This window comes from Notothenia rossii (assembly GCF_949606895.1).
Source record: "Notothenia rossii genome assembly, chromosome: 9".
Lineage (NCBI taxonomy): Eukaryota > Metazoa > Chordata > Actinopteri > Perciformes > Nototheniidae > Notothenia > Notothenia rossii.
In genome coordinates, this window is record NC_136907.1 from 54,476,447 (window position 1) to 54,502,842 (window position 26,396).

At 41.0% G+C, this 26,396-nt stretch overlaps 1 protein-coding gene across 1 annotated transcript in view; it reads right to left on the reverse strand.

Annotated features, from left to right (window-relative positions):
* Nucleotides 1-4,405: 4,405 nt before the first annotated feature.
* Nucleotides 4,406-26,396, reverse strand: part of rem2 (RAS (RAD and GEM)-like GTP binding 2) — a 43,133-nt gene continuing 21,142 nt past the window's right edge. Inside the window, 1 exon segment of the mRNA XM_079651804.1 lies at nucleotides 4,406-5,653. Coding sequence (XP_079507930.1) covers nucleotides 5,325-5,653 — 329 coding nt within the window. The 3' untranslated portion in view covers nucleotides 4,406-5,324.

Consider the following 26,396-nt stretch of genomic DNA (forward strand, 5'->3'; position numbering starts at 1 on the left):
AGGGAGGGTTTCTGTCATGATTTGAGAGACTGATAAGGGTGTCACAAAAAGAGATTGCATCATATTTTCCCTGTTTTTCAATTTTTCCAGCGGGCATCTGTGCAGCTGTCAAATGAATGCTATTATCTGACGGTTAGCTGACCTGTTTGAGGGTGATGAAATGCTTTATGTGTTATTTTCCATTGTGCGAGATGTATTGTTTGAAATCCAGCCTGTCTATGTTTGGACAGTTCACCTTTCCATTGTGCCTGTCTCATTCACCAGCTGGGGGGAGAACTGAAAACAAACAAAACAATGGCTGTTCAGGAAATCATCAGAAATATAAGACATTTGAGACTTGAGGACTCATCGTCTCCTTGACAACTGTCTCCAAGCAACCATTACTCCTCAAAGCCTTTCTCCAACCCCGTCACTCTCTCTCTCTCTGACTCCCCTCCATCAACCCCTCTGTCTCTTTGCCAGTTCCATCCTCTCAAGAGCCTCCCATCTCCTCCAGATCGTTTTTGTACCAGCATCAGAATCTTATGCAATCTCATATGATTGACTTTAGGGTACCAAGCTCTTTCTTTTTCTTTCTCTATACATGCAAGGTGGAGCAGAAAGAGGGGGAGACTCGTTATTTGTGCCATTATTTCTGTAGACTACATTTGGTGAACTAAAAATGCTTCTTTGGTTTATCATGTTAAGGCAAGGCAAGTTTATTTATATAGCACCTTTCAACACAAGGTAATTCAAAGTGCTTTACAAAAAATGAAAGACATTCAGAAAATGGCATTTAAAAACAGTCATTAAAAAGAAAAGATAATAAAATAAACATTAAAAGAAAAAATACATGGATAAAAGTTACAGTGCTGTGTAAGATGTTAATAGTTCAATTAAAAGCAGCGACAAAAAGAAAAGTCTTCAGACTGGATTTAAAAGTAGTAAGAGTTGCAGCGGACCTGCAGGTTTCTGGGAGTTTGTTCCAGATATTTGGAGCATAATAACTGTACGCTGCTTTACCATGTTTAGTTCTGACTCTGGGGACAGAAAGCTGACCAGTCCCTGAAGACCTGAGAGATCTGGATGGTTCATCATTTAGCAGGAGGTCAGAAATGTATTTTGGGCCTAAACCATTCAGTGCTTTATAAACAGCAGCAGTATTTTGAAATCTATTCTTTGACACACAGGAAGCCAGTGTAAAGACTTCAGAACAGGAGTGATGTGATCCACTTTCTTAGTGTTAGTGAGGACTCGAGCAGCAGCGTTCTGAATCAGCTGAAGCTTTCTAATATATATTTTTAGTGAGACCTGTGAAGACACCATTGCAGTAGTCCAGTCTACTGAAGATAAAAGCATGGACAAGTTTTTCCAAATCCTGCTGTGACATTAGTCTTTTAATCCTAGATATGTTCTTTAGGTGATAGTAGGCTGATTTAGTAACTGTTTAATGTGACTGTTGAAACTCAGGTCAGAGTCCATGACTACACCTAGATTTCTGGCTTTATCTGTTGTTTTGAACATTGCAGACTGAAGCTCAGAGAAAGTTCTGACATATCCAGTCATTGATTTGTTCAATGCACTTACTCAGTGTTTGAATCAAGTGAAGGGAATCAAGTGTTGGTACTCTTGTTCAATAGTTAGAAATCAAACCTGAAATCCTAGTGTCAACCCTAACTGTTGGAGCTATATATCTCTTTATATTATTGAATAGTTTAACATTTATTTTCTTTCTGTTTATAGTGTTTATTGTAAATGTATTCTTAGTTAGTGTCATAAGTAGTAAGTAGTTTCTATGCTTTTATTTTGAAGGCATGTTTTGGGCACTGGGTGATTAGAGCACCTGGTGTAATTGTATATATTGGAGACAGGTGGAGGTGGGAGCCAGAGCACTAGTAGGCAAACGGTTTTTTACCAGGGTGTTTCAAGCCACACAAAGGAAAGCCATAGGAAAGGCTTAAGGAAAAGAGATATAACCTGCTCATTGTACTTTATTATTGGAATAAAATGCACAAATGGAGGTTCTTGTCTGGACTTGGATGATCATTGCCCTGCGTAAGATCTGCTAACTAGTGCCTCAGCGGCTGTTTTAGTTCTATAGGATTTTGGCCACTACACTAACCCTAGGTGGAAAATTGTATCCAAAGGGAAAGACTTTAAGTGTTTTCTAGCCAAACCCTACTGCAAGCACATTTCACCCAAAATCGCAAAGAAACATATATCTTGCTTAACTGAAGTGGTATAAACAGATACAATGTGTTGTAGGTTAAACATGCTCTATCAATTTGTATTAGAATGACAAATGGCAAATTACTTTATAAGTTGATATGGTTAGGGTACGTTTTTTTCTCGACTTGGTGGAGAGAAAACAAACTAAAATATATTGAATATTGGACTTAAATTCATCAGGTGGCCAGAGACAACACTTAAAAAGAACAATAATGTTGACCAGTGCTAGATGTGTACAGTAAATAAGTGTTTGCTAACCCTGACCCTAATCGTAATTAGACAGTTGTATCCTAAAGAAAAAGTGTTTTTTACTGTGCTTAATTAAAAAAAATGGTTTTATATGGAATTTCCATTGGGAAATTATTCACACCATTTTTGTAACCTTTGTGTTGTAACCAGCTGATGGTCCCTTTCATTTATTCATTATCACAAACTGGTGTTAAACAGATTATGTTTAAAAATACTTACTTCACTTTCTAACCTCTTTCTAAGGTGATCTGAAGTAATGGATACAATGGCTATCATGACTTTATAAGATGATACAGCTAGCTTGTTAGCCAACATTAGCTTATTAACACACTTGGCAAAATGATCATTCATTTGGAGTACTGTTTCTGGCCACCTTATAGTAAGTCAATATATTTAATCTCTTTTGGTTTTGTTTGTCTCCACCATAAGTTTTAAATAAACTACACCAGTGAGCTTCCAATCCCAGATCTTTTACCACGAAGCCAAGATGCACTGTAAATTCAGGCGCTATTTCGCTGTAGGTTCATATCTTTCACTTTGCCTTTTACTAATGCATTACGATTGCAGTTAACGGTTGCGTTGAAAAGAGGAATATTGAATATGAAATGTGGTTTATTATATTTACACATACACTTTTATTGAACTTATTAGAGCAAGGGTGCCCAATACGTCGATCGCGATCGACCGTACGAGAAGTGTGGGTAGATCGCATGGCATTGAAAAAAAAACAAGAGTTTTTTTTTTTTCAAAATGAGCCTATCATCCATCCTTACTATCGCATTTGCCACTTGATTGACGAACAGATAAGCCAGTCTGAGTTGTATTGTGCCATACGGGTTCATGCAGTTATGAGGGGGCCTCACCTCCTCATCTGAAGCTTATGCGGCGCAATTAGTCCACTAACACCCCCCCCCCTGCCCGCTCACGACACAGATTGGGCAGGGGCGGCCCTGTAGGTAGATCACTTGGGCGTGGTCATTTTAAAAGTAGCTCCCAAGCTTAAAAAGTGTGGGCACCCCTGTATTAAGAGTATAATCATTTTAGGAACTATGCTGATTAAATCTGCAGTACCCGGAAAGCCATTGAGTACAGTAGAGAATCAGCGGCAGACACATTTTGGTTTTTACATTCTCATTAAGCAAGTAACTTGACAGATGTCTCATAATGATCGTTCTCCATATCTTGAAGCCATGATTCAATCTATTTTCAACCTGAGATTTTGTTACAAAGTGCTGACTTGCATGTTTTTGCAGCTTAGTTATAAATGGAGTAACTGTCGTGTTGAAGTCTCTAGAGAGGACCTGAGTCAAGACCTGTCATGCAATCCCTCCTCCTAGAAACAACTGTAATGAGACATTCATTTCATATTCTTGTTATTTAAAACACAAACAAAAGACAAGGAAATCAATTTGGACGTCAAACAAAAATTAATTTATTTCAGTTGAAAGACAAGAGTGCCTAGTTGACTGTGACAAGCGGTGAGCATGTGTCAGTGACGCTGCCACGCTTGATGAGTTATCCAAACGTTTCCAGAACAATCCCTTGTTGGTCATCTGTGTGGCCACCCCCCACATCTCAACGATCATAATAATGCCAGCGGGTAGAAAGAGAAAAAGGAAAAACATTGAACAGCCACAGGTAGATTAGGTTGTCTCTTGTCTGTCTTACTTCAAGAACATCCCAGCGTTCAGTGACTCAGCGTCTATTGAAGAAAAGTTCAGTCTGATCAACAACGCTTATTCTAGCCATTTTGACCTTTTTTCTTTCGCTCCACTTCCTTGGGTAAAGGGTTCTTTGTGCTGATCGCTCATGGTGCACCAAGCGGAAATATGGCTTGGCCGCTGATGTTTTTATCCTTGTATAAAAATAACAGATGAATGTATGCCATTGGAATCATCAAACACTTCCAAATCGGTACGGGACACAAAAGATGGATGCAGTGTAACGATTGTGGCTAGAAAAATGCGCAGAAAGGGGTCTTCTTTTTTTAATTTTTTATTATTAAATAAAGGGTTATGCCTTTAAGATGGCATTGCTAGAGACACTAGCTGGATTGTGCATTAGCTATTGGCCACTGAGGTACAGTAAACCCAGTATCATGTACTGTAAAACCTACAGGGTCATGTCTTAGATCGTCTACTCGGCATGCTATAAAACAAGATTCACAATAGGTATACATTGGATTGCTATCAGTCTCTACATAATCAGTGCGTGCTACTTGTGTTTATTTGTGCCTCCCCCATCCCTTCCAGTCCGCCACAGTAAGTGTCCAATCAGCTTCTTGATGTGACTCTCTCTTCTGGCGCTAATCGTTTCTCTCCTGCTCTCATCAGGTAATGAGCGCTCGCTGATTCACCTTAGCTGGAGCTGCAAATCAAGCTCACCTCCTTATCATTTGATCTGCTTTTTCTCGCAAAAATCGTAAATTGTAAAATTGGTTTCACTGATGAAGAAGATTAAAGGTTTAGTGCTACGATCTTCGGCTCTATCTATCAAACCTTCTTTCCCATTTTCTCTCCACTTTCCTACACCATCCTTGCTCAATGCCCCCTCCAACTTCCCCACAAATACTAGTCTCCATCTCCTTAGTGTACCTGTATTGAGTCATCTGCTCCTCCCTTATATTTTTCATTTAATCCTCTTCTACTCCTCCATCTTTTACACTTTGCCTTCTCCTCTAATCTGGTGTGTGTGCATGTATTGGAGTGTTGTCTGTGTGTAGGCTTGTGTGTGTGTGTGTGTGTGTGTGTGTGTGTGTGTGTGTGTGTGTGTGTGTGTGTGTGTGTGTGTGTGTGTGTGTGTGTGTGTGTGTGTGTGTGTGTGTGTGTGTGTGTGTGTGTGTGTGTGTGTGTGTGTGTGTGTGTGTGTCACAGTGCACTGAGGTCATGGCAGGAGCGAGACTTCTGTCGGAGGATCTTGCTGCCCCGGTGGCGGCTCATCTCCCGGTATCGCCCCCGATCCCGGTCCCTGTCCCGACCGTATGAGCGCGGTACCAGCCCCGACAGGAAGCGCTTGGCCCTGCTGGTCAGGCTCTCTCTCCGGGCTGAACCGGGGTCTCCGTCGGTCCAGCCGGGGCCCACGCAGTCGCCCCTCGCAGACCGAATGGCGGCCTCCAACAGCTCCGTGGTCCCGTGGTCCAGGGAGGCTGAGAGCTCCATGTAAAGGGAGTCGAACATGTTGGCGCTGGATTGGGCCTCTGGGAAAAGAGAGAAAGGAAGGTTTATGGTTTAAAGGTCACCTATTATTCAAAATCCACTTTTTCATGTCTCTTCTACATCACCATGTGTCCCCTCTGTGTAAAGAGATTCGGAAAGTTTCAAGAAAAAAGATTTGCTCACTTTTTGTCCTGATCCACTTATATAGAAACCTGTCGGAAAATAAGCTGATCAGATTTTGGCCACTTTATGATGTCATAACGATTTTTTTGGCTTGTGTAACCATTAGCCAAAAACCAAGGTAACCCCCCCCCCCCTCCCCCCCCCACCTTATCACCTGAATCTCCTCCTAGAGCAGCATTGTGTTCTTTTTACCTACATCTCTCTCAGAGGGGCGTGGGGAGGGGCTCCTTATTTTCATCTAAAGTAACAGACAGAGAATCAGCACTTTTGAAACAGGGCTGAAACAGAGGGGATTATGGGATGCTACAATGATCTGTTTGGTATTTGGAGCCAAACACTTCAGAGACATGTTTTCTATATATCCAGACCCGGCGTCATGGGCGGGCCCGCCCATCCAGGATTTGGGCCCGCTGTTTTAATCAGTTTTAACATTTTAATTGTTTGATTATTATGTTTATGGTTGTTATTTGTAGGGTTTTGTCCTAATATTTACTTTTGTTTCAAACTATGTTGAAAGATTAGTTTAATATCATTTTTTTTATTTTGCTATGAAATTCTGAATGAAAGGCTGCGCGCGAGACTGGTTTTTCGCTGGGTTGAGTGGTGTGGGTTTTTGAGTGAGATGCGGCACAGCCGCCTGTCAGTTTACTCTTGCTAGGTTAGTTTGGCTATTATCATTTATATTTATCTGCAACAATGGATATCAGGAAGTGGTTCATGAAAGGAATATGGCAACTCAGCGCCAGATGCAGGCACATTAGAAGACATCGGTTACGTTACCAACGAGCTAGCAAGCCAGCCAGGGACAAGGGAGGCTGGCAATCAATTATATTTTGAAGAGAAATTGACTCTCAAGCCAGCTCTCTCACAAACTCCGGCTCTGTGCGCAAGCAGACCGCTGCACACGCTCTCTGCCTCGCTCAATCTCTCTCAATCTCTCTCTCTCTCCCCCTTTCTCTCCATCGCTCAACCTCACTCCACCCTGTGTGCGCTCCTCAAGTTTGCCTGCCTGCTTGTCCAAGTTGGCAAAGCAATACAAATGTGCCACAAAACCAACCAATGGATGTAGCCTATAATAAGACCGTCAACAGCCTTATGGCAACCTAAAATCTATGACCTAAAACCCCTCTGTTTCCGTAACAACAATTCACGAGCGCCTCCCCCCCCCCCCCCGCGTTGACAATTCAGATTTTCCGGGAAATGTACGTTTCGGGGTGGGCCCGCCCTGGTAAATCAAATGCTTGCCCAGAGACGTATGTCTGCCGCCGGTTCTGTATATATCTGAGACCTATATTGATGAAAAACAGTATAACAGGGGACCTTTAAACATTTGAGGTTTCACGCACTGGCAGCTGCAAATGGCAAAGGAAGGCAGAAGTTTGAAATGTAAGGATATTTGAACATCGAACCAGTTCAACATCCACGACCCAGCTGCTGTGTAATGTGCATCACCACAGGATAATCGCTCTGTATCGACAGCCAGCCCACTGCTGTTGGGAGACTCTATTAGAGTCCAATGTGTCAATTTGTTGCTACTTATGGACCAAATTGTTACAAATGAAGTCAATCTACAGCATCTTCTCTGTGAGTAAATGACAATCCTTGTTGTTTAGTTTGCTTAGGAAATCTTGCCTGAGAGCCATGAAACTAAGAGAACAATGAAATTACTTGTTCAGGATTGAAATTTATTATAAGAAATTCTGATAAATGTATTGCTGGGTGGTTGATATAACAAATAAGATATGCTTAAAAGTGCATTCTTGAATTTGGAAATATATAAAAGAAATACAAAACAATCCCAGTTTAAGGACATTTTCCTGTGATTTAAACCACAGCACACTTTCCCCTATCGGATGGAGTTTGCTCAGCTGTCATGGAGATAATGTGTTTACATTTCACTGGGCAACCTCCGCTCACTGATAAGGAGTGTGTGATTAGTTGAAAGCAAATAAAAAGGGTTGGGATTGTGCGATAAGTGGTAAGGATAAAATCATTCAAGTTATTGAGCTTGCATGTCCCCATATCTATATCTCCATAATAATGTTTTGGGGCTAGCTTGAGAGCTAAAATAAAGTATGTCATGGAAAGTAATTCAATTCCAATGGTGTGGAATATCATTCAAATGTCATCATTCATAAAAGTTGTGGTATAATATGTCATAGCACTGCTGTATATTGTTATTTGTTAGTATATAAAGCACATTCTGAAACGTTTGGTGTGTTTAATTCATGTCTATGATAAATTCCCAAATAGGCAAATTCTCAGGTTGTGAAACAACTTCAAAGTATAGTATGTCAAAAATAAACATAATAGCAAACTGTGTTAAAACAAATCCTTCTTTAGTTTGTCGAAAAAATCTGAAAAAATACCAAAGTATGGTATGTTAAAAATATATCAGAACAAAATCATAGTATGTAATGTTGAAAGAATTGTCATAGTACACTATGTCGAAAATAACAGAACATTTGTCAGTGTAATGTCGAAAAAACCTAATAGTAAACAATGTTTAAACAATTCCGACTGTTGTGTGTCGAAAATATCAGAAAAAAACAACATGATAAGATGTGTTGAAAAAAAGGCTTAGTACAGTAGTATGTCGAAGATATTAGAAAAAAGTCATATTACAGTATAGTATGTTGAAAAAAATAGAAAGTATCAGAAAAAAACGCAATAGTATGGTACAGTATGACAAAAAAACGTCATTGTGTTGTATGTTGAAAAAAGGCATAGAATAGTATGTCGAGAATGACAGAAAAAATGGCAGAGTAATAAAATATTACAAAAGATATAGCATGTCAAAAATATCAGATAAAAATGTTTGTGAGTTGTTTGTGCAAAACATCATAAATAACATCATAGTATGGTACGTCGAAAAAACATATTTTTATATTATATTAAAACAAATCCTATTGTAGACGGTCCAGAATATCATAAATTTAAATATCACCTAAACCTTATAGAAAAGTATGTTCACAGAAAGGTATATGTTGGCAACAATCTCTTTGTACTTGCTGTATTTGTTGCAGCATAAACAAATGTTTTACTTTTGATCTCAATGTGACTTAGCTAGATAAGCCCAGGAGAATAAAGGTGTTGTTTACATGGCTCTATATCTCAGCTACAGCTCCTGTCTGTCTCTGGTCAAACAGGCAGGATGATAAGGAGCGCTGACAGAAACAGACCCTTCTTCAACAAATGGGCTCCAGCGCCAGCTCAAAAAGCTTTTCCCACTATACTCCAGCTTGGATTGATAGCCTCTGCTCTTTCAGTGCCAGCATCTGAGCGCTGTCGAGACGCTTTGTGCAGAAAATGGCTTTTAACTTAAGGTTTATTGTCGGACTCAATAATGACTGTATACAACTCACACCACATGAATGCGTAAAGACTGCAAAGTGTGGCTGCCAGCAACAAGTTGTTGTGAACTGTTGTCAAATGATTTTCACAAAATGTTTCTTTACTTTAGGGCCTTTTGCTTATTGGGTACTTTTCATCATGTGAGCCATTTCCCATATTTCATACTGTTATTGCACATTCCTCTATGTTTTTCACAATTCTGTTCAATGCTACCTGTTATATAACTGCACCGCTCTGCCACTTTAAATTCTGATATACTGCACATATTGTTTTACGTTGAGAGTAAATAGTCATTTTCATAATGTACTTAATTTTCGTATATTTATATTCCATTTATTTGATATGTTTTAAATGCTATAATAGTTTTGAAAAAAGCCTTTCAAATGGTCCTTTATAGTATGTTCCCTTTTTTCTACAGCTTCTGCGACATAGCAACACCACTACTTAACACCCGCGCTTCTATTGGCTAGTGCTCCAACACATTGTACGTGATAGGCTAAGGGGCGGGACATCTCTAAGCAGTTTACCAATCACAACATGGTGGTGTGCATCCAGACTCGGTGAGGATACTATCGATACTGACTCAGCAATCACTGTAAGTTATATTCTTGTTTAAATAGACTTCTCTGTTTCATTTATTCTACTCTGTATAATTGTTCTGTAGTTATTGTAGCTAAAACGGCGATTTCTGAGAGATTTTAAAATCTCAGATCTGCTCTAGTCCAGCAGCTGTAACTCAGGTCTCAGTGAGTCACGCCCCTCAAGTGTGCATTCCAAGAGGTTGGAAGACTCTGCTGATTGCGTGAAGTGCATAACGCTTCCCAGCCGAAAAACATTTTAAATAGCGCATTTCAAATCAGAATAACTGAGTGTGCATCCAGACTCGGTGAGGATACTATCGATACTGACTCAGCAATCACTGTAAGTTATATTCTTGTTTAAATAGACTTCTCTGTTTCATTTATTCTACTCTGTATAATTGTTCTGTAGTTATTGTAGCTAAAACGGCGATTTCTGAGAGATTTTAAAATCTCAGATCTGCTCTAGTCCAGCAGCTGTAACTCAGGTCTCAGTGAGTCACGCCCCTCAAGTGTGCATTCCAAGAGGTTGGAAGACTCTGCTGATTGCGTGAAGTGCATGACGCTTCCCAGCCGAAAAACATTTTAAATAGCGCATTTCAAATCAGAATAACTGAGTGTGCATCCAGACTCGGTGAGGATACTATCGATACTGACTCAGCAATCACTGTAAGTTATATTCTTGTTTAAATAGACTTCTCTGTTTCATTTATTCTACTCTGTATAATTGTTCTGTAGTTATTGTAGCTAAAACGGCGATTTCTGAGAGATTTTAAAATCTCAGATCTGCTCTAGTCCAGCAGCTGTAACTCAGGTCTCAGTGAGTCACGCCCCTCAAGTGTGCATTCCAAGAGGTTGGAAGACTCTGCTGATTGCGTGAAGTGCATAACGCTTCCCAGCCGAAAAACATTTTAAATAGCGCATTTCAAATCAGAATAACTGAGTGTGCATCCAGACTCGGTGAGGATACTATCGATACTGACTCAGCAATCACTGTAAGTTATATTCTTGTTTAAATAGACTTCTCTGTTTCATTTATTCTACTCTGTATAATTGTTCTGTAGTTATTGTAGCTAAAACGGCGATTTCTGAGAGATTTTAAAATCTCAGATCTGCTCTAGTCCAGCAGCTGTAACTCAGGTCTCAGTGAGTCACGCCCCTCAAGTGTGCATTCCAAGAGGTTGGAAGACTCTGCTGATTGCGTGAAGTGCATAACGCTTCCCAGCCGAAAAACATTTTAAATAGCGCATTTCAAATCAGAATAACTGAGTGTGCATCCAGACTCGGTGAGGATACTATCGATACTGACTCAGCAATCACTGTAAGTTATATTCTTGTTTAAATAGACTTCTCTGTTTCATTTATTCTACTCTGTATAATTGTTCTGTAGTTATTGTAGCTAAAACGGCGATTTCTGAGAGATTTTAAAATCTCAGATCTGCTCTAGTCCAGCAGCTGTAACTCAGGTCTCAGTGAGTCACGCCCCTCAAGTGTGCATTCCAAGAGGTTGGAAGACTCTGCTGATTGCGTGAAGTGCATAACGCTTCCCAGCCGAAAAACATTTTAAATAGCGCATTTCAAATCAGAATAACTGAGTGTGCATCCAGACTCGGTGAGGATACTATCGATACTGACTCAGCAATCACTGTAAGTTATATTCTTGTTTAAATAGACTTCTCTGTTTCATTTATTCTACTCTGTATAATTGTTCTGTAGTTATTGTAGCTAAAACGGCGATTTCTGAGAGATTTTAAAATCTCAGATCTGCTCTAGTCCAGCAGCTGTAACTCAGGTCTCAGTGAGTCACGCCCCTCAAGTGTGCATTCCAAGAGGTTGGAAGACTCTGCTGATTGCGTGAAGTGCATAACGCTTCCCAGCCGAAAAACATTTTAAATAGCGCATTTCAAATCAGAATAACTGAGTGTGCATCCAGACTCGGTGAGGATACTATCGATACTGACTCAGCAATCACTGTAAGTTATATTCTTGTTTAAATAGACTTCTCTGTTTCATTTATTCTACTCTGTATAATTGTTCTGTAGTTATTGTAGCTAAAACGGCGATTTCTGAGAGATTTTAAAATCTCAGATCTGCTCTAGTCCAGCAGCTGTAACTCAGGTCTCAGTGAGTCACGCCCCTCAAGTGTGCATTCCAAGAGGTTGGAAGACTCTGCTGATTGCGTGAAGTGCATAACGCTTCCCAGCCGAAAAACATTTTAAATAGCGCATTTCAAATCAGAATAACTGAGTGTGCATCCAGACTCGGTGAGGATACTATCGATACTGACTCAGCAATCACTGTAAGTTATATTCTTGTTTAAATAGACTTCTCTGTTTCATTTATTCTACTCTGTATAATTGTTCTGTAGTTATTGTAGCTAAAACGGCGATTTCTGAGAGATTTTAAAATCTCAGATCTGCTCTAGTCCAGCAGCTGTAACTCAGGTCTCAGTGAGTCACGCCCCTCAAGTGTGCATTCCAAGAGGTTGGAAGACTCTGCTGATTGCGTGAAGTGCATAACGCTTCCCAGCCGAAAAACATTTTAAATAGCGCATTTCAAATCAGAATAACTGAGTGTGCATCCAGACTCGGTGAGGATACTATCGATACTGACTCAGCAATCACTGTAAGTTATATTCTTGTTTAAATAGACTTCTCTGTTTCATTTATTCTACTCTGTATAATTGTTCTGTAGTTATTGTAGCTAAAACGGCGATTTCTGAGAGATTTTAAAATCTCAGATCTGCTCTAGTCCAGCAGCTGTAACTCAGGTCTCAGTGAGTCACGCCCCTCAAGTGTGCATTCCAAGAGGTTGGAAGACTCTGCTGTCGCCCATCAGCAGAAAATAGTTAACTAATTACAGCGGCGTGCCCCCAAAGCTGTGAGAACTGAGCAATCAGGTATCCATCTTAGGTTGCGTTTTCCTGGAGCGTCAGCTTCAGCGTCAGCCAGACGAAGACTGACAAAGACATTAAGAGTCCTGTGGGAGTCAAAGACTGACAAAGACATTAAGAGTCCTGTGGGAGTCACGTGGGAGGCAAAGAGGAGGCAAATCCTACTCTGCTTGCGCCAAGTATCGCTGGTGTTATTTAGTTTTATTCAATTCTCTTGGGTTCTCTAGCCCCTCATGCTATAATCATGTGTATTTTCTGCATTCCTGTTCATGTGTCTTCTCGCAATTATCACTGGCCCCGTGTTTCTCCTAATCGATTTCACCGGCCTGCTCTCGTCTATCCCACATGCTCCACTGAGATCCAACATCTCGTTTCAGGGGGCCTGTGGAACTGCCAGTCAGCTGTCCCTAAGGCTGACTTCATCTCTGGCTACGCTTCCCTGCAGTCTCTGGATTTCCTTGCTCTCACGGAGACCTGGATCACTCCATCCAACACATCCACCCCAGCAGCTCTCTCCACAGCATATTCCTTCTCCCATACACCCAGACCCTCTGGCAGAGGAGGTGGCACTGGTCTCCTGCTCTCTCCCAAATGGAGCTTTTCCCTCTTCAAGCTACCTAATTTCACTCCTTCTACCTTTGAATTCCATGCCGTCACAGTAACCCATCCTATACAATTAACCATTGTTGTTCTCTACCGTCCACCAGGCGCCTTGGGGGACTTCTTGGAGGAGTTAGATAATCTCCTCTCACACATCCCTGAAACTGGCCCTCCCGCTGTACTTCTCGGAGATTTCAACCTCCAGACAGGGAAGATATCTGAACTAACATCTCTGTTAACCACCTTTGCTTTCTCACTGTCTCCATCCCCACCAACTCATAAAGCTGGCAATGTCCTTGATCTCATATTCTCAAGGAACTGCTCTACTTCTAACCTCTCTGTAAACCCGCTCCACACATCCGATCACTTCTTCATTTCATTCTCTCTACCCCTTTCCAAACATAACAACCTAATCTCTTCTAACTCTGCTCCTGTCCGCCGTAACCTCCGTTCCCTCTCCCCCTCTACCTTTGCCTCATCGGTGCTCTCAGCCCTCCCTTCCTCTGACTCATTCCAACTCCTGCCTCCAAACGCTGCTGCAAAAACTCTCCTCTCTACTCTCTCATCCTCTCTGGACTCTCTCTGTCCTCTCACATCGCGGCCGGCTCGTCAGTCCCCTCCTGCTCCCTGGCTAAATGACGCACTGCGTGCTAATAGAACCATCCTTCGGGCAGCAGAGCGGAAATGGTGGAAATCCAAACACCATGACGACCTCCTAACCTATCAGGCTCTCCTCTCCTCTTTCTCTGCTTCCATCTCTCAGGCAAAAAGCACTTTCTTTCAAGATAAGATCCAATCTTCCTATTCCAATCCCAAAAAACTATTTTCTATCTTCTCCACCCTCTTGGACCCTCCCAAAGCACCTCCCCCCTCCTCCCTTCTGTCAAGCGACTTTGTTAACCACTTTGAAAAAAAGGTTGATGATATTCGCTCTTCCTTTTCTGACTCACCTTTACTCACCGCTGGGTCACCAGACCCTCCCTTCACCCACACACTGACCTCCTTCTCCCCTCTCTCTCCAAGTGAGGTTCTTACCCTCGTTACCTCTGCCCGTCCTACCACCTGTTCTCTGGACCCTATCCCCTCAAACCTCCTTCAGACTATCGCTCCTGATATTCTACCATTTCTCACCCATTTCATCAACACTTCTCTAACTTCTGGTCACTTTCCAAACAGTCTCAAGGAGGCAAGAGTAAACCCTCTCCTTAAGAAACCCACTCTCAATCCGTCTGATGTTATTAACTACAGGCCCGTCTCTCTCCTCCCGTTCCTGTCTAAAACACTTGAACGCGCTGTCTTTAAACAACTCTCCTGTTATCTCCATCAGAACAACCTTCTGGATCCGCACCAGTCTGGTTTCAAGGCAGGTCACTCAACAGAAACTGCTCTCCTTGCTGTCTCTGATGAACTGCACACTGCTAAAGCAGCCTCCCTCTCCTCTGTCATCATCCTCCTGGACCTGTCTGCTGCATTCGACACAGTGAACCATCGGATCCTCCTTCGCACTCTCCAAGAACTTGGAGTTTCAGGCACTGCACTTTCCCTCCTCACCTCATACCTCAACGACCGCACCTACAGGGTTACTTGGAGAGGGTCCGAGTCCGACCCTTGTCAATTAACTACAGGGGTCCCTCAGGGCTCGGTTCTTGGTCCCCTCCTCTTCTCCCTGTACACAAACTCGCTCGGGTCTGTCATTAGCCCGCATGGTTTTTCATACCACTGCTACGCTGACGACACCCAACTAATTCTGTCCTTTCCCCGCTCAGAGACCCAGGTCGTCGCACGCATCTCTGCTTGCCTAGCAGACATCTCTCGGTGGATGTCTGCTCATCACCTCAAGCTCAACCTTGACAAGACTGAACTGCTCTTCCTTCCGGGAAAAGATTGTCCCACTCTTGACCTAACAATCAACATCGGCACCTCTGTTGTTTCCCCGACTCAGACTGCAAGGAATCTGGGTGTGGTCCTAGATAACAAATTGTCCTTCACTGCAAACATCGCTGCTACAACCCGCTGCTGCAGATACACGCTTTACAACATCAGGAGGATACGTCCCCAGCTGACCCAGACATCAGCGCAGATTCTGGTCCAGGCTCTCGTCATCTCACGCCTAGACTACTGCAACTCCCTCCTGGCTGGTCTACCTGCATGTGCCATCCGACCTCTGCAGCTCATCCAGAATGCAGCGGCTCGTCTGGTCTTCAACCTTCCCAAATTCTCCCACACCACACCGCTCCTCCGCTCCCTTCACTGGCTTCCAGTAACTGCTAGAATCCACTTCAAGACACTGGTACTTGCGTACCATGCTGTGAATGGATCTGGCCCTTCCTACATCCAGGACATGGTTAAACCGTACACCCCAGCACGTGCACTCCGCTCTGCATCAGCCAAACAGCTCGCTGCACCCGCACTGCGAGGGGGACCCAAGTTCCCGTCAGCAAAAACACGTGGGTTTGCTATCCTGGCTCCAAAATGGTGGAATGAGCTCCCCATTGAAATCAGGACAGCAGATAGCTTACACATCTTCCGACGCAAACTGAAAACTCATCTCTTTAGACTCCACTTCGAGCGATAGAATTACTAACAAAGCACTTATATACTAATAAAGGGCTGGCTTTCTAAATGCCAGTTGAGTAGCACTTGAAATGTTTGGCTCTATGAAACCTGATGTACTTATATGATTCTGTTTTCTTAAAGGTTGTATCTTCCTGGTCGAATGCACTTATTGTAAGTCGCTTTGGATAAAAGCGTCAGCTAAATGCAATGCAATGTAATGTAATGTAATGTAACAACAGAGCCGGCCAGCTAACCAATCAGAGCAGACTGGGCTCTGCTTTCAGACAGAGGGTGAAAAGAGGTGCTGCAGCTCAGGCAGTATGAACAAATTAAAGAACTTTTTGAACATTAAAGCATGGAGACATGTCACAGTAGAGGAACTAAATACACATGTGAACCTGAAATGAGCTTAATATGTCCCCTTTAAGTTTGTTTATGTATGCACTATATGCTCCGAATCAAATTCCTGTATTTGTAACCCTTTTTGGCAATAAACCGGCTTCTGATTCTTATTTTATTTTATTCGTCAAGGCAGCTCACAAGCTGTTCCTGATGATATCCTGTGAATATCGAGTAACCAGTGGTGTAAAGTAACAAAGTACATTTACTCAGGTACTGTACTTAAGTACAATTTTGAGATACTTTACTTGAGTATTTCCATTTTATGCTACCTTGTACTTCTACTCCACTACAATTCAGAGGTAAATCGTTGACTTTTTCTCCACTACATTTATTAAGAACCTTTAGTTACTTTACAGACTTGGAATAATGATGTGAAATATAATCAAGTGTTAAATCAGACTTTAGTTCCACCTGGAGTAAATTCACAAGCTACCCTGCAGTATACAAAGTCACTCAAACTAGCTGCACCTTTACCAGCCTTGAGAACACTTTCATGATCAATCTTTATAAAACATATCATATATATTATTCTGAAATGGACCAATCTGCACAATGACTACTTTTACTTTTGTTATACGTTAAGTATGTTTTGATGCTACTATTTATGTGCTTCTACTTGAGTAACATTTTGAATGCAGGACTTTAACTTGTAACAGAGTATTCCTACACTAGTACAAGATCTTAGTACTTCTTATACCTTTTTAAGTAACTAACTTTAGTAACTAACAAACTATTTAATCTGTGAGTAATATTTCATTCGCACAGCAGATGTCAACTCATAGCAGTGTCCCCTAATATTGGGTGAGGCAAGAGGGAGAGGGAAAGAGACAAATCCTAAACCAGGTCAACACGGCTTATCCTAATACCTACGGCAGCCGATCAAATTCAACTCAATCTTTAAAAGAGTATTTGGGAAATTAAATTGGAGTGCAGAGGAGGTGAAACAAGGTGAAGAAAAAGAAAGGACATAGTGAGGTGTGGAGAACAAGAGGAGACAAGGAGAGGAGGATATTCGAAGAGAAGAGCAGAGGGAACTAGAAGATGAAGAAAAGTAGGAAGCTTTAAAAGATAGGAGAAGAGATCGATAAGTAGAGGACACAAGGGAAGATTAGGTCGGAAGAAGAGGGGAGAAGGACATTAGATAAAGGGAACTAGAGAAAAGACGAACCCAGAACATTTGATGAAACTATAGAGTGAAGGGAAACGGAGGAAACAAGAAAAGAAAGCAGGAAGAAAGAGTAGAGAAAGCAAGGATAGCGAGGAAAGGAAATTAGAGAAATGAAACAAGGGAGTTAACAAGAGGATAAGTATTATATAACAGGTATAGATAGAAGTGAAGAGTAAAGAGAAGAAAGGAGAGGAAACAAGGAAAGGAAACTAGGAGAGGAAAATAACAAGTAATAAGGACATTTGAGGAGGAAAAACAGAGTGAGGTGGAAAACAAGGACAGGAAACGAGGAAAGGAGACAAGGTAACAACAGCAATAGAGAGAAGAAGAATAGAAAGGAGATAAAACAAGGAAAATAAACAGAAAGGACAAGAAAGAAGAGGAGAGGAAACAAGGAAAGATAAGACAGAAAGAGGAGGAAAGAAGAGAGACGATGAGAAGAGATTCAAAAAAGGAGATGAAAAGAGAGGTAACAAGCAAAGGGAACAAAGATGGTAGGCAAGGAAACAATAGAAGAGGATACAGTGAGTGAAGGGCAAACCAAAAGAGGAAAGAAGAGAAGAGGAAACAAGGAAAGGAGAGAAGGAGAGAGGAAAAACAACAGGGGAGTTGAGAATAGAGAACACAAGCAAAGGCAACGAGGAGATAAGAGGGAGAGAAATTAGGATAAACAAGGCAAGGAAAAAAGGTAGGGAGACAAGGAAACAAGAAAGGAAAGGAAGCAGAGGCCCTTCCATTGTGCAGACTTTGAGAAAGGAAACAACTTAGGGAGGAAGAGTCAGACAGAGGGTAAGCTAGAGAGGTGTTCAGACAAATAGGAAGACACATGTGAGTCACTGAGACGGACGGAGGACAGCTTACAGGAGGCGACAGGCAAGACGGCAGGCGCAATGAGCAGGAGGAGAGGAAGGGGACAGAAAGAACGCTGACTAAGCAGACGGAGCCAGAGTGCATATTAATCAAAGCCCTGAGGAGCAGGGCCACACCACGGCCATATTGAGCAAATGATAAACATGCTCCAAGTGTGACAGTGTGTGGAAGGGGGCGAGAGATACGAGGAAAAAAGTGTCACTGAACATGCCATGCCTGGTTTTTCTAAGGAGGATCTTCAGGCTCACATATCAGAAAGAATACATGGTATCCATCCAACAAATTGAACTAGTCTCTAAATCATGAGTGTTTACTTGTATTTTGGAGTGTGGAGGACATTTTTAAGAGAAGCTGATAAATGATCCATGGACAAAGCTTATCTTTTGACATATTTAATAAAGTAATAAAGAAAGTCTATACAGTTGAAATCGATCTCAAATGCAGGAACAGCGCAACTTCATCCTTAGAGGATAGAGAAGTTCTGCACCCAGAACACAGCTTAGTCACACGAGGGAATAGCCAACTGGTCCCACCCTTAAATTCCCTTATGGCAATAAGGGAAATCCCACCATTACACCATAAAACCCCCCAGTCCTTAACCATTTGAAAATCCACCTTTTGCCCTTCCTGAAATGTAAATCCTAAAAATATGTCTCTGTTAAACACATATAGGATTACAAATACTATTTAAACGTGTAAAAGGCAATCAGAGTATAAGACATAATATATATATATTAGGGCTGTCAAACGATTACAATTTTTAATCAGATTAATCACAGTTTAAAAATGTATTAATCATGATTAATCACCATTCGAACTATGTCCAAAATATGCCATTTCTTTATGTATATTCTTGTGGGAATGGAAAGATAAATGAAAGAAGGCGGATATATCCACTTCACATACAGTATGTATGTTTATTATAACATTTCTGTGTGTCAAAATGAAAGACAGCCCACACACCTATCAATCATCAAACCATGGGGTCTTAATTGGGGAGTAGCCTACTTCAGGAAAGTCGACGGGGGACGGGGACTCTTTCGTCCGGTGATCTAACCGCCTTCTGGAAAAGCTTCACAAGTACGTCGGTACGCAAATGCGCTTTGTGACACAAGTGACGTTACGCATTTCAGATTACGCACATAACCTGCGTACCAGTTATGGCACCCCTGTACTACAGCAAAAGTATTCTCCGTCGGGACTTCCTGCAATAACACCACGACGTTATCTTGATTCTGATTGGCCATAAGACATTATCAAAGATGTTTTATTGAGAAGACGATCACTACGTGACAAAAGTTTTCAAAACCGTTTCTGGTCTTCGGTATTTCCAGACAAGTGGCTACTGAAATCAATCTTACTAACTGCTGTCTGTGCAATTCTCGGCGCGAGTTGGCGGACTTTATTTTGCTTACTTTAACATCATTTTTCATGGTGGGGCTAAGCCATTTCTTGGTATGGGTGTAGCCTATAACCAGCCATACCCTGGCGCTGCCACTGGTGGGATGTATGGGGCGGGCCATTCTGCACATGCGTTAAATGCGTTAAATATTTTAACGCAATTCATTCAAAAAATTAATTACCGCCGTTAACGTTATTTAAAGGTGGGGTAGGGGTAAGTCATTTCGGAGAAACCAGCTCGAGTGCGCTAGAATTTGAAAATACACAGCCGGAACAAATCTGCCACTTCCTCACAGAGTCCCTCCTGCAACACACACGAATGCGCACATGACCAATGAGGGCACGAGATAAGTGTGTGCACAGATGGAAGGCTGACAGGCAGGTAGGCCATCCAGTTATTTTAGCCGGGCCGGCTAAAATGATTGGTCGTGCTTTTCACAGTACTACGGCTTCCACACATGAAATTTTGTTATGGATTTTTTTGTCAAAGCACTTAAGATATTCATTGCTATCGGGATGTTAAGAGCATTCCATGGAATATAACAAAAAGTGTATTTCGAGCCGGTTTCTCAAACTTACCTACCCCACCTTTAAATGATTATATAAAAATGTGACACGACATGGAGGAAGATAGAAGTGTGCTAATAAAGAAACGCATGACAAACTGGTGAGAGAAATCAGAGGGTTGTTTTTATTTTATTTCATAATCTCAGCGGTTTGATTATTTCTTAATTATTGGCATGAAGTTTGACAGTTTTCCCATATTCTACTCACTGTAAGTGTTGAGTAAGCTGCTGTTAAGGAGAGCCCCTGTGATTGCCCCCCGTATAGTGTGTGCAACACAGAGCATATACTCTTATCAGATTGTTACAGTGGTCACCTTGTCCGCTGTGTTTGTCCCCCACTCCTCATCAATCATTTACAAAATTCCTTTGCTCTGTTGTCTGTGCTGAAATTACACGAGGAAGTTTGGATAAAACATGTGTTGTTACTTTTTTTTAAGGTTTCCAGATTAATGAGCGTTGACAGCCCCAGAGAAAATAGTTAAGGTCTGTCCTGAGAGAACATCCCTGTCATGCGCCTCAGGAACAGAGACAACACATTTCCATATCGCTGCTCCTGGGTTTTTTTTCTTCTCTTTTTTTAAAGGAGGGAGAATATGCTGAGTGTAAGCATGTCTCATTATTCATCCCTCGCCTCCCTGCCTCCCTCCTCCTTCCACGCGTGTCATTAAGAATACGCCAAAGCCGTGACCGAATGTGAGTCGACAGCGATGTGCAGGCAACGATGAGCACACATTTTCACACTCGCTGCCTCGGTTTAACTTGCACAAGAAAGCAAAGCAAACAGGATTTGACCCAAGACTGTGGTTTCTGCACTTCCAGACAATAAACACAGACACTCACACACTTTTATCGTCTTATGTGAGAACCTTCCACTGAATTACTTTCGACAGTCTCATCTCTCACCCTCCTATGCATGAAGTTAACCCCAAACACATGGTCCTACGTGTCCTTGATATAGTTTGATTACAGCAGAACACATAGGGGGTTTCAAAACAGCTTTGTTAGCATAAACAACCCTAACTTACAATAGTTAAAGTCTTCAACAGGGGGACTAAATTATATTTTATAGGTTTAAAAGTTGTTGTTTATATCTTTATATAAATGAACATGTCTGAAAAAACACATTAAATGTTATTCAGAGAGATACATCTGCCTGTTTGCAATGATGATGGTCTGACTGTCGTCCATGCATCCTGGTGCAATTACATGAGCTAGACAACCTGTGCTAAATCACTCTATGCTACCTATCCATAAGGGCACACTATTACTGTAGCTATTGCTAAATATATTACTGTTTTAAAAGATAAGTATTGTATGCACCATAACAAGTATGTTTATACATTGCCCCTCTACACAGAACTGTAGACCCAGTTTAATATTAGGGTTAGGGTTAGGGTTAGGGACTTGTATACATATGTAGTATGTATAATAACCTTGGTGTGAATAACCTTGAAGACCCTCAGTTATGGATAGGCAATATATCGTTGTTATATCAATAGCTGTCACGGAAAGCGGAGCAGGTTGGACTAAAATGCAGGACAAGGAAAAACACATTTTATTTCAAGAATCCGGGGCAGGGCAAGGCAAGATGATGCAAAACCAAACAGAACTTTCCAAGAGACAATAAAAGGTTCTGAAAGAGACTGATAAAAGGCAAGGACACAAGGGCAGGATGTGAAAGAATCAGGGCAGAGCAGACAATCACGCAAAGTAATTATAAAGAGACATAACAGAGGTGTTGAAAACGTATCAAAAGAAAACAGGAAACACGTTGATAGACCATGAAAAATATCGTGATATGAGACTACATTGTCTTACATTTTCTATATGGTAATATCGCATAAATGTATTTTTCTGGTTTTAAAGTCTGCTGGCAGTAAACCTCTGTAACAGTTTTAAACACTTAAGCATTTTCTACGTTATTGTTTTACCCTTTCTATTTGACTTAATACTCTATTTCACAAGTGCTGCAGTAAACAATCTACTTTGCAATATGCTTTAGAAAATGACTAATGGTGTTTGTCCTGAAAACCTACCAAATGATTGCTTTACTACCTTGCTTCCTGGCCTTTGAAGCATCAGTCATTGATATTCTTCCTTTCACACGAGTTCTCACACAGATGTGTGAAAAGCATCAGGGCTTTGGTCTGCCCATCAGTTGGCTGCTCTATCTTTTTTGGTTTGACTTTCTATGGGTTTAATGAGACCAGTTGTTCTCACTCATACAGCTTGAGTCTGCCAACAGTGGGAAAACCAAAAAAAAGCTTAACTTGTAAAGTCAGAGCTTAAATTAAAAGCATGGTGGAGCTGCACAGATGAGTGAGTGTTCTCAGTGGGTAGATGTTTCACATTACATGGACTTATTTGACTCGGTGGGAACATCAAAACGAGACTCTGAATATTGAGTTCACCTGCGGTCACTGAGAATTTGTGCAGATAAGAGATGAGACGATTAACCTCTACAGCCTCTCTTGACCCAGAGCAGAGGTTTAGGGGGAATGATTTAGCAATTTCCCTGCTGAAAACAAACTATTTCTAAATATAGAGCCAGATATGATGTGAAAAACACCAGCATGGCCTCCCTTTTTAAAAACATCCTCAGCCTAAAGGTCTAAAAACTTAAAGTGGTTATTTCAAGGACAGCAAAACAAGCTCCACTCTTCCCCAACACACACACACACACACACACACACACACACACACACACACACACACACACACACACACACACACACACACACACACACACACACACACACACACACACACACACACACACACACACACACACACACACACACACACACACACACACACAATGCCTTTCCACACATCTGTTTGACACTTGTGCATACACACACCATTCTCACACACAGTCCCTTTCCTCTTATCACAGTCTTTGCTATGAAACAGCATCGCTGACACCAGGCAGCGGGAAGATGGAGGGACGTGCCTGTTTGTGCGTTTGAATTGTCTGTGTAGATGCAGGCAGTTGTGCACGTTTGGTTAGAACAAACGCACATAAAGATAGTAAGAACAGCGGCGTCCTGTAAGCGGGAGATAATCCCCAACAGAGAGACGCCATCTGGGAAAAAATAAAAAAATACAACGACCCAAAGGACACAGAGACGGAGCCACTCTAGAGGATTGGATGGGGATGGATAGATAAACAGCAGCAGGAGATATACGTCTTCATGTCTAATTACGTGACAGAATGCATGTTGGGAGTACAAAGAGGAAATGCAGATAAGGCTCTAGAGTTCTGAATGTATAGACTGTGAATGCAAGTTCAAATCAAGGGCAAGCTGTCAACCGCAGTCCTCACCACTTTCTATTTGAAACATAAATGAGATTCTGACAATGGGATGGCTTGCCAGTGCTACACATAAAAAAAAAAAAATCAATCATATAGTCCAGGGAAAGAATAGCCCGCCTGTGGTCACATCTCTGTTCATGGGATTTTCAAGCCTCACTAACTGGATTCAGTAGAATGTGTTTCTTCTTCAGTGGATTTGTTTTGCCAAGATCCTGCTTCAGTGTTGCATGCCAAAATATATTTCACTCTGTAAGGCTCGCCACTCTGCGTTAACAAATGACTCTGCTAACAGTGATTACCAGAGTAAATTGAGTTCTTAGATTCACAGGATTTATTCATTTTCTTTCTTAAATAAATCAACAATTTCAAATGTCTATTAACATTTTCATCCCCAAGGGCTTGTTTATTCTCTTTTATTACATTAGATTTTTCAACCCCAAAAATACACCTCTCACAGAAACAAATGTCACGCACATGGACTTAAATTGCATTAAAAATGTAAAACCGAAAATAATTAATCATTCATCCCCATCAATATTCAATAGCAGCGACTCTGGCAGCACTTTCAGCCATTAGCCTAATGAATGTTGATCATTTGGATCCACGACTACACACTATTTTGCTTATACCTTATTTAATCATATCATGGCAGATTTGTTTAAACTCATATTTATCTTCATGGGAATCTAGTTTGTCATTGGAAAACAGACCCGATAATTGACCCGAAATGATTTGGCTCACCCCAAATTACACACCGATGATTTAAATATTTCATAGTAAACTGACGTGAAGAATTGAAACAGAGCTAAATGCTAATGTTAGTGACACTGCTACCATACTAATGTTTAGCAGGCAGAGTTTTTAGTGAATGTTATTGCTTAGGATTGGGTAAGTTGGTTTACTTGTGTTTGTTTAATTGCAAAAACGACACTGAGCCGACTGAGGCTAAGGGGATTGTGATTATTTAGTCATGAAACAGATTCTTGGACAAACTCTTATTTTGATAGGATGGTGATGTTATTAATGAAAAGTCAGAGGATTACAATTCATTCCATTGGGAACATGTTGGGGACGTGTTAAGACCACATTTTATGAAAATCTGTCTGACAATTGTTGAATATATTAATCAAAAAACCCATTTGTCAACCTGCTGGTGTGGATATTATAGTCAGAGGTCACTAAAGTCATTAAGATTTCTACCTAATACTTCCACTTGTTAAGATATATTAAAGTGGACCAAGCCACCTGACTAAGCTAGCCACATTTTGTTGTCTAACCAATGAAGGTTGATGCATTGTTTTTGAACCGTAAATGTCAAGTTAAAACTAGAGCAATACATTCATTTCTCTCCATATGTGTACCCAACATTGATTGTTTATAGATTTGTTTTCCTTTCTCACACTAAAGAGCTTTTTCAAAAATCCTTATCTCACTCAGTGTGATTCATGGGGTCAAACTAAATGGCCATTGGGGTGAATTCAATTTCCAGTCTCTTTATTTCCAACCCTTTACAATTGATAGAAGTTTCTTCCCACAAAGATTTTACCAGAAGAACATTTATCCCTTGATATTGCAGCAGGAATTAATTTCACTGATCAAAGATAGTGATACACCCCCGAGGTGAAGAGTCTTTCTAATGGAGACTCATGTTAACTTGAGGGAGACTTATTGTAAAATGCTAGGGCAGAAAGACAGATGAGCTAAGACAGAGAGAAAGAAAAGAGGCTAGATAGATCAGTAATTGCCCAAAGCACACTACAATTGCTCTCCAGGGGGAAATGTGTCTGTATGTGTGTGCGCCCAACTCTACATAAATCCCCAAATCCATTATAACCAGCTGTGAAAATTCACCAAGATCTACCAGTAATTACAATAACTTTTCAACTTGAGATTTTCCATTTGCAGAGCTGTTTGAAAGGCATTCAAAAGAAACGAAGAAGAGGGAGGGTTTCAAATCTTTCTCAAGTATTTCCTCTCTTGTATAATTCACCTAGCAGCTCGGTATTTGTTCTTCATGGCTCGTGTCTGGTCAGAAGCAAACAAAGCGTTTGCGAAGCCCCTTGCCCTCCTCCTGTTAGCCCTTCAGTTGTTACACTGCACATACTGTACTTCTGAGGTTCAAAATACCTTTAATCAACGAGTTTTGTTGGATGTCACGGATAATGATTTTGGCTTGGGTTGCTGAAGAGTAAACTTCCGCAAATCCAATAAACAGCAGGACAGGACTGCTGACGATGCAACTGGGACCAACTTACAGTAGTGAAAAACTTTAGTACAACATTTTGTTTTTTTTGCTCCAGTCCCACAAAAAAAAGAGCTTTTACCATGGAAGTAAAGCTAGGTTAGGTACCATTTTTTAGATAGTGAACAAGTTAGCTAATACTTAACCCAATGGACTCAAGGATGAACTGATTAGCTTTTATTGGTTATTATTTTATTGGTTATTATTTTATTGGTTTTATTAAGGACTCTGTGACCTCATCTCCGTCCCATTCTCATGTACGCAATGTTTAAGGAATGCCTTGAGAAAACTTCACATTTTCTACAAACATCCATCTGAACTCTAGGATGAATTTATTTGAATTCTGAAGGTCACTGTGACTTCACAAAACATGTTTTTTGACCATAACTCAAATAATGTTACTCCTATTAAGTCAATTTCACATAAATGTCTGATCGGATATGATGAAAGATACATTTTTTGCAACTTGACTGGATGAAGGTGGCATTTTGGCACAAGGCACTAATTCTAGTTGCTTGTGTTTTTGTTTTGGAAAGGTTCAAAAAATACACTATCCATAATTAAAATATTAAGTACCTCGCTTCAGGTTGCAAATAAATCAATAGCTTGACGTAGATAAACCTGACAAGCCTATATGGTTGCTAAGCTTTGGTTG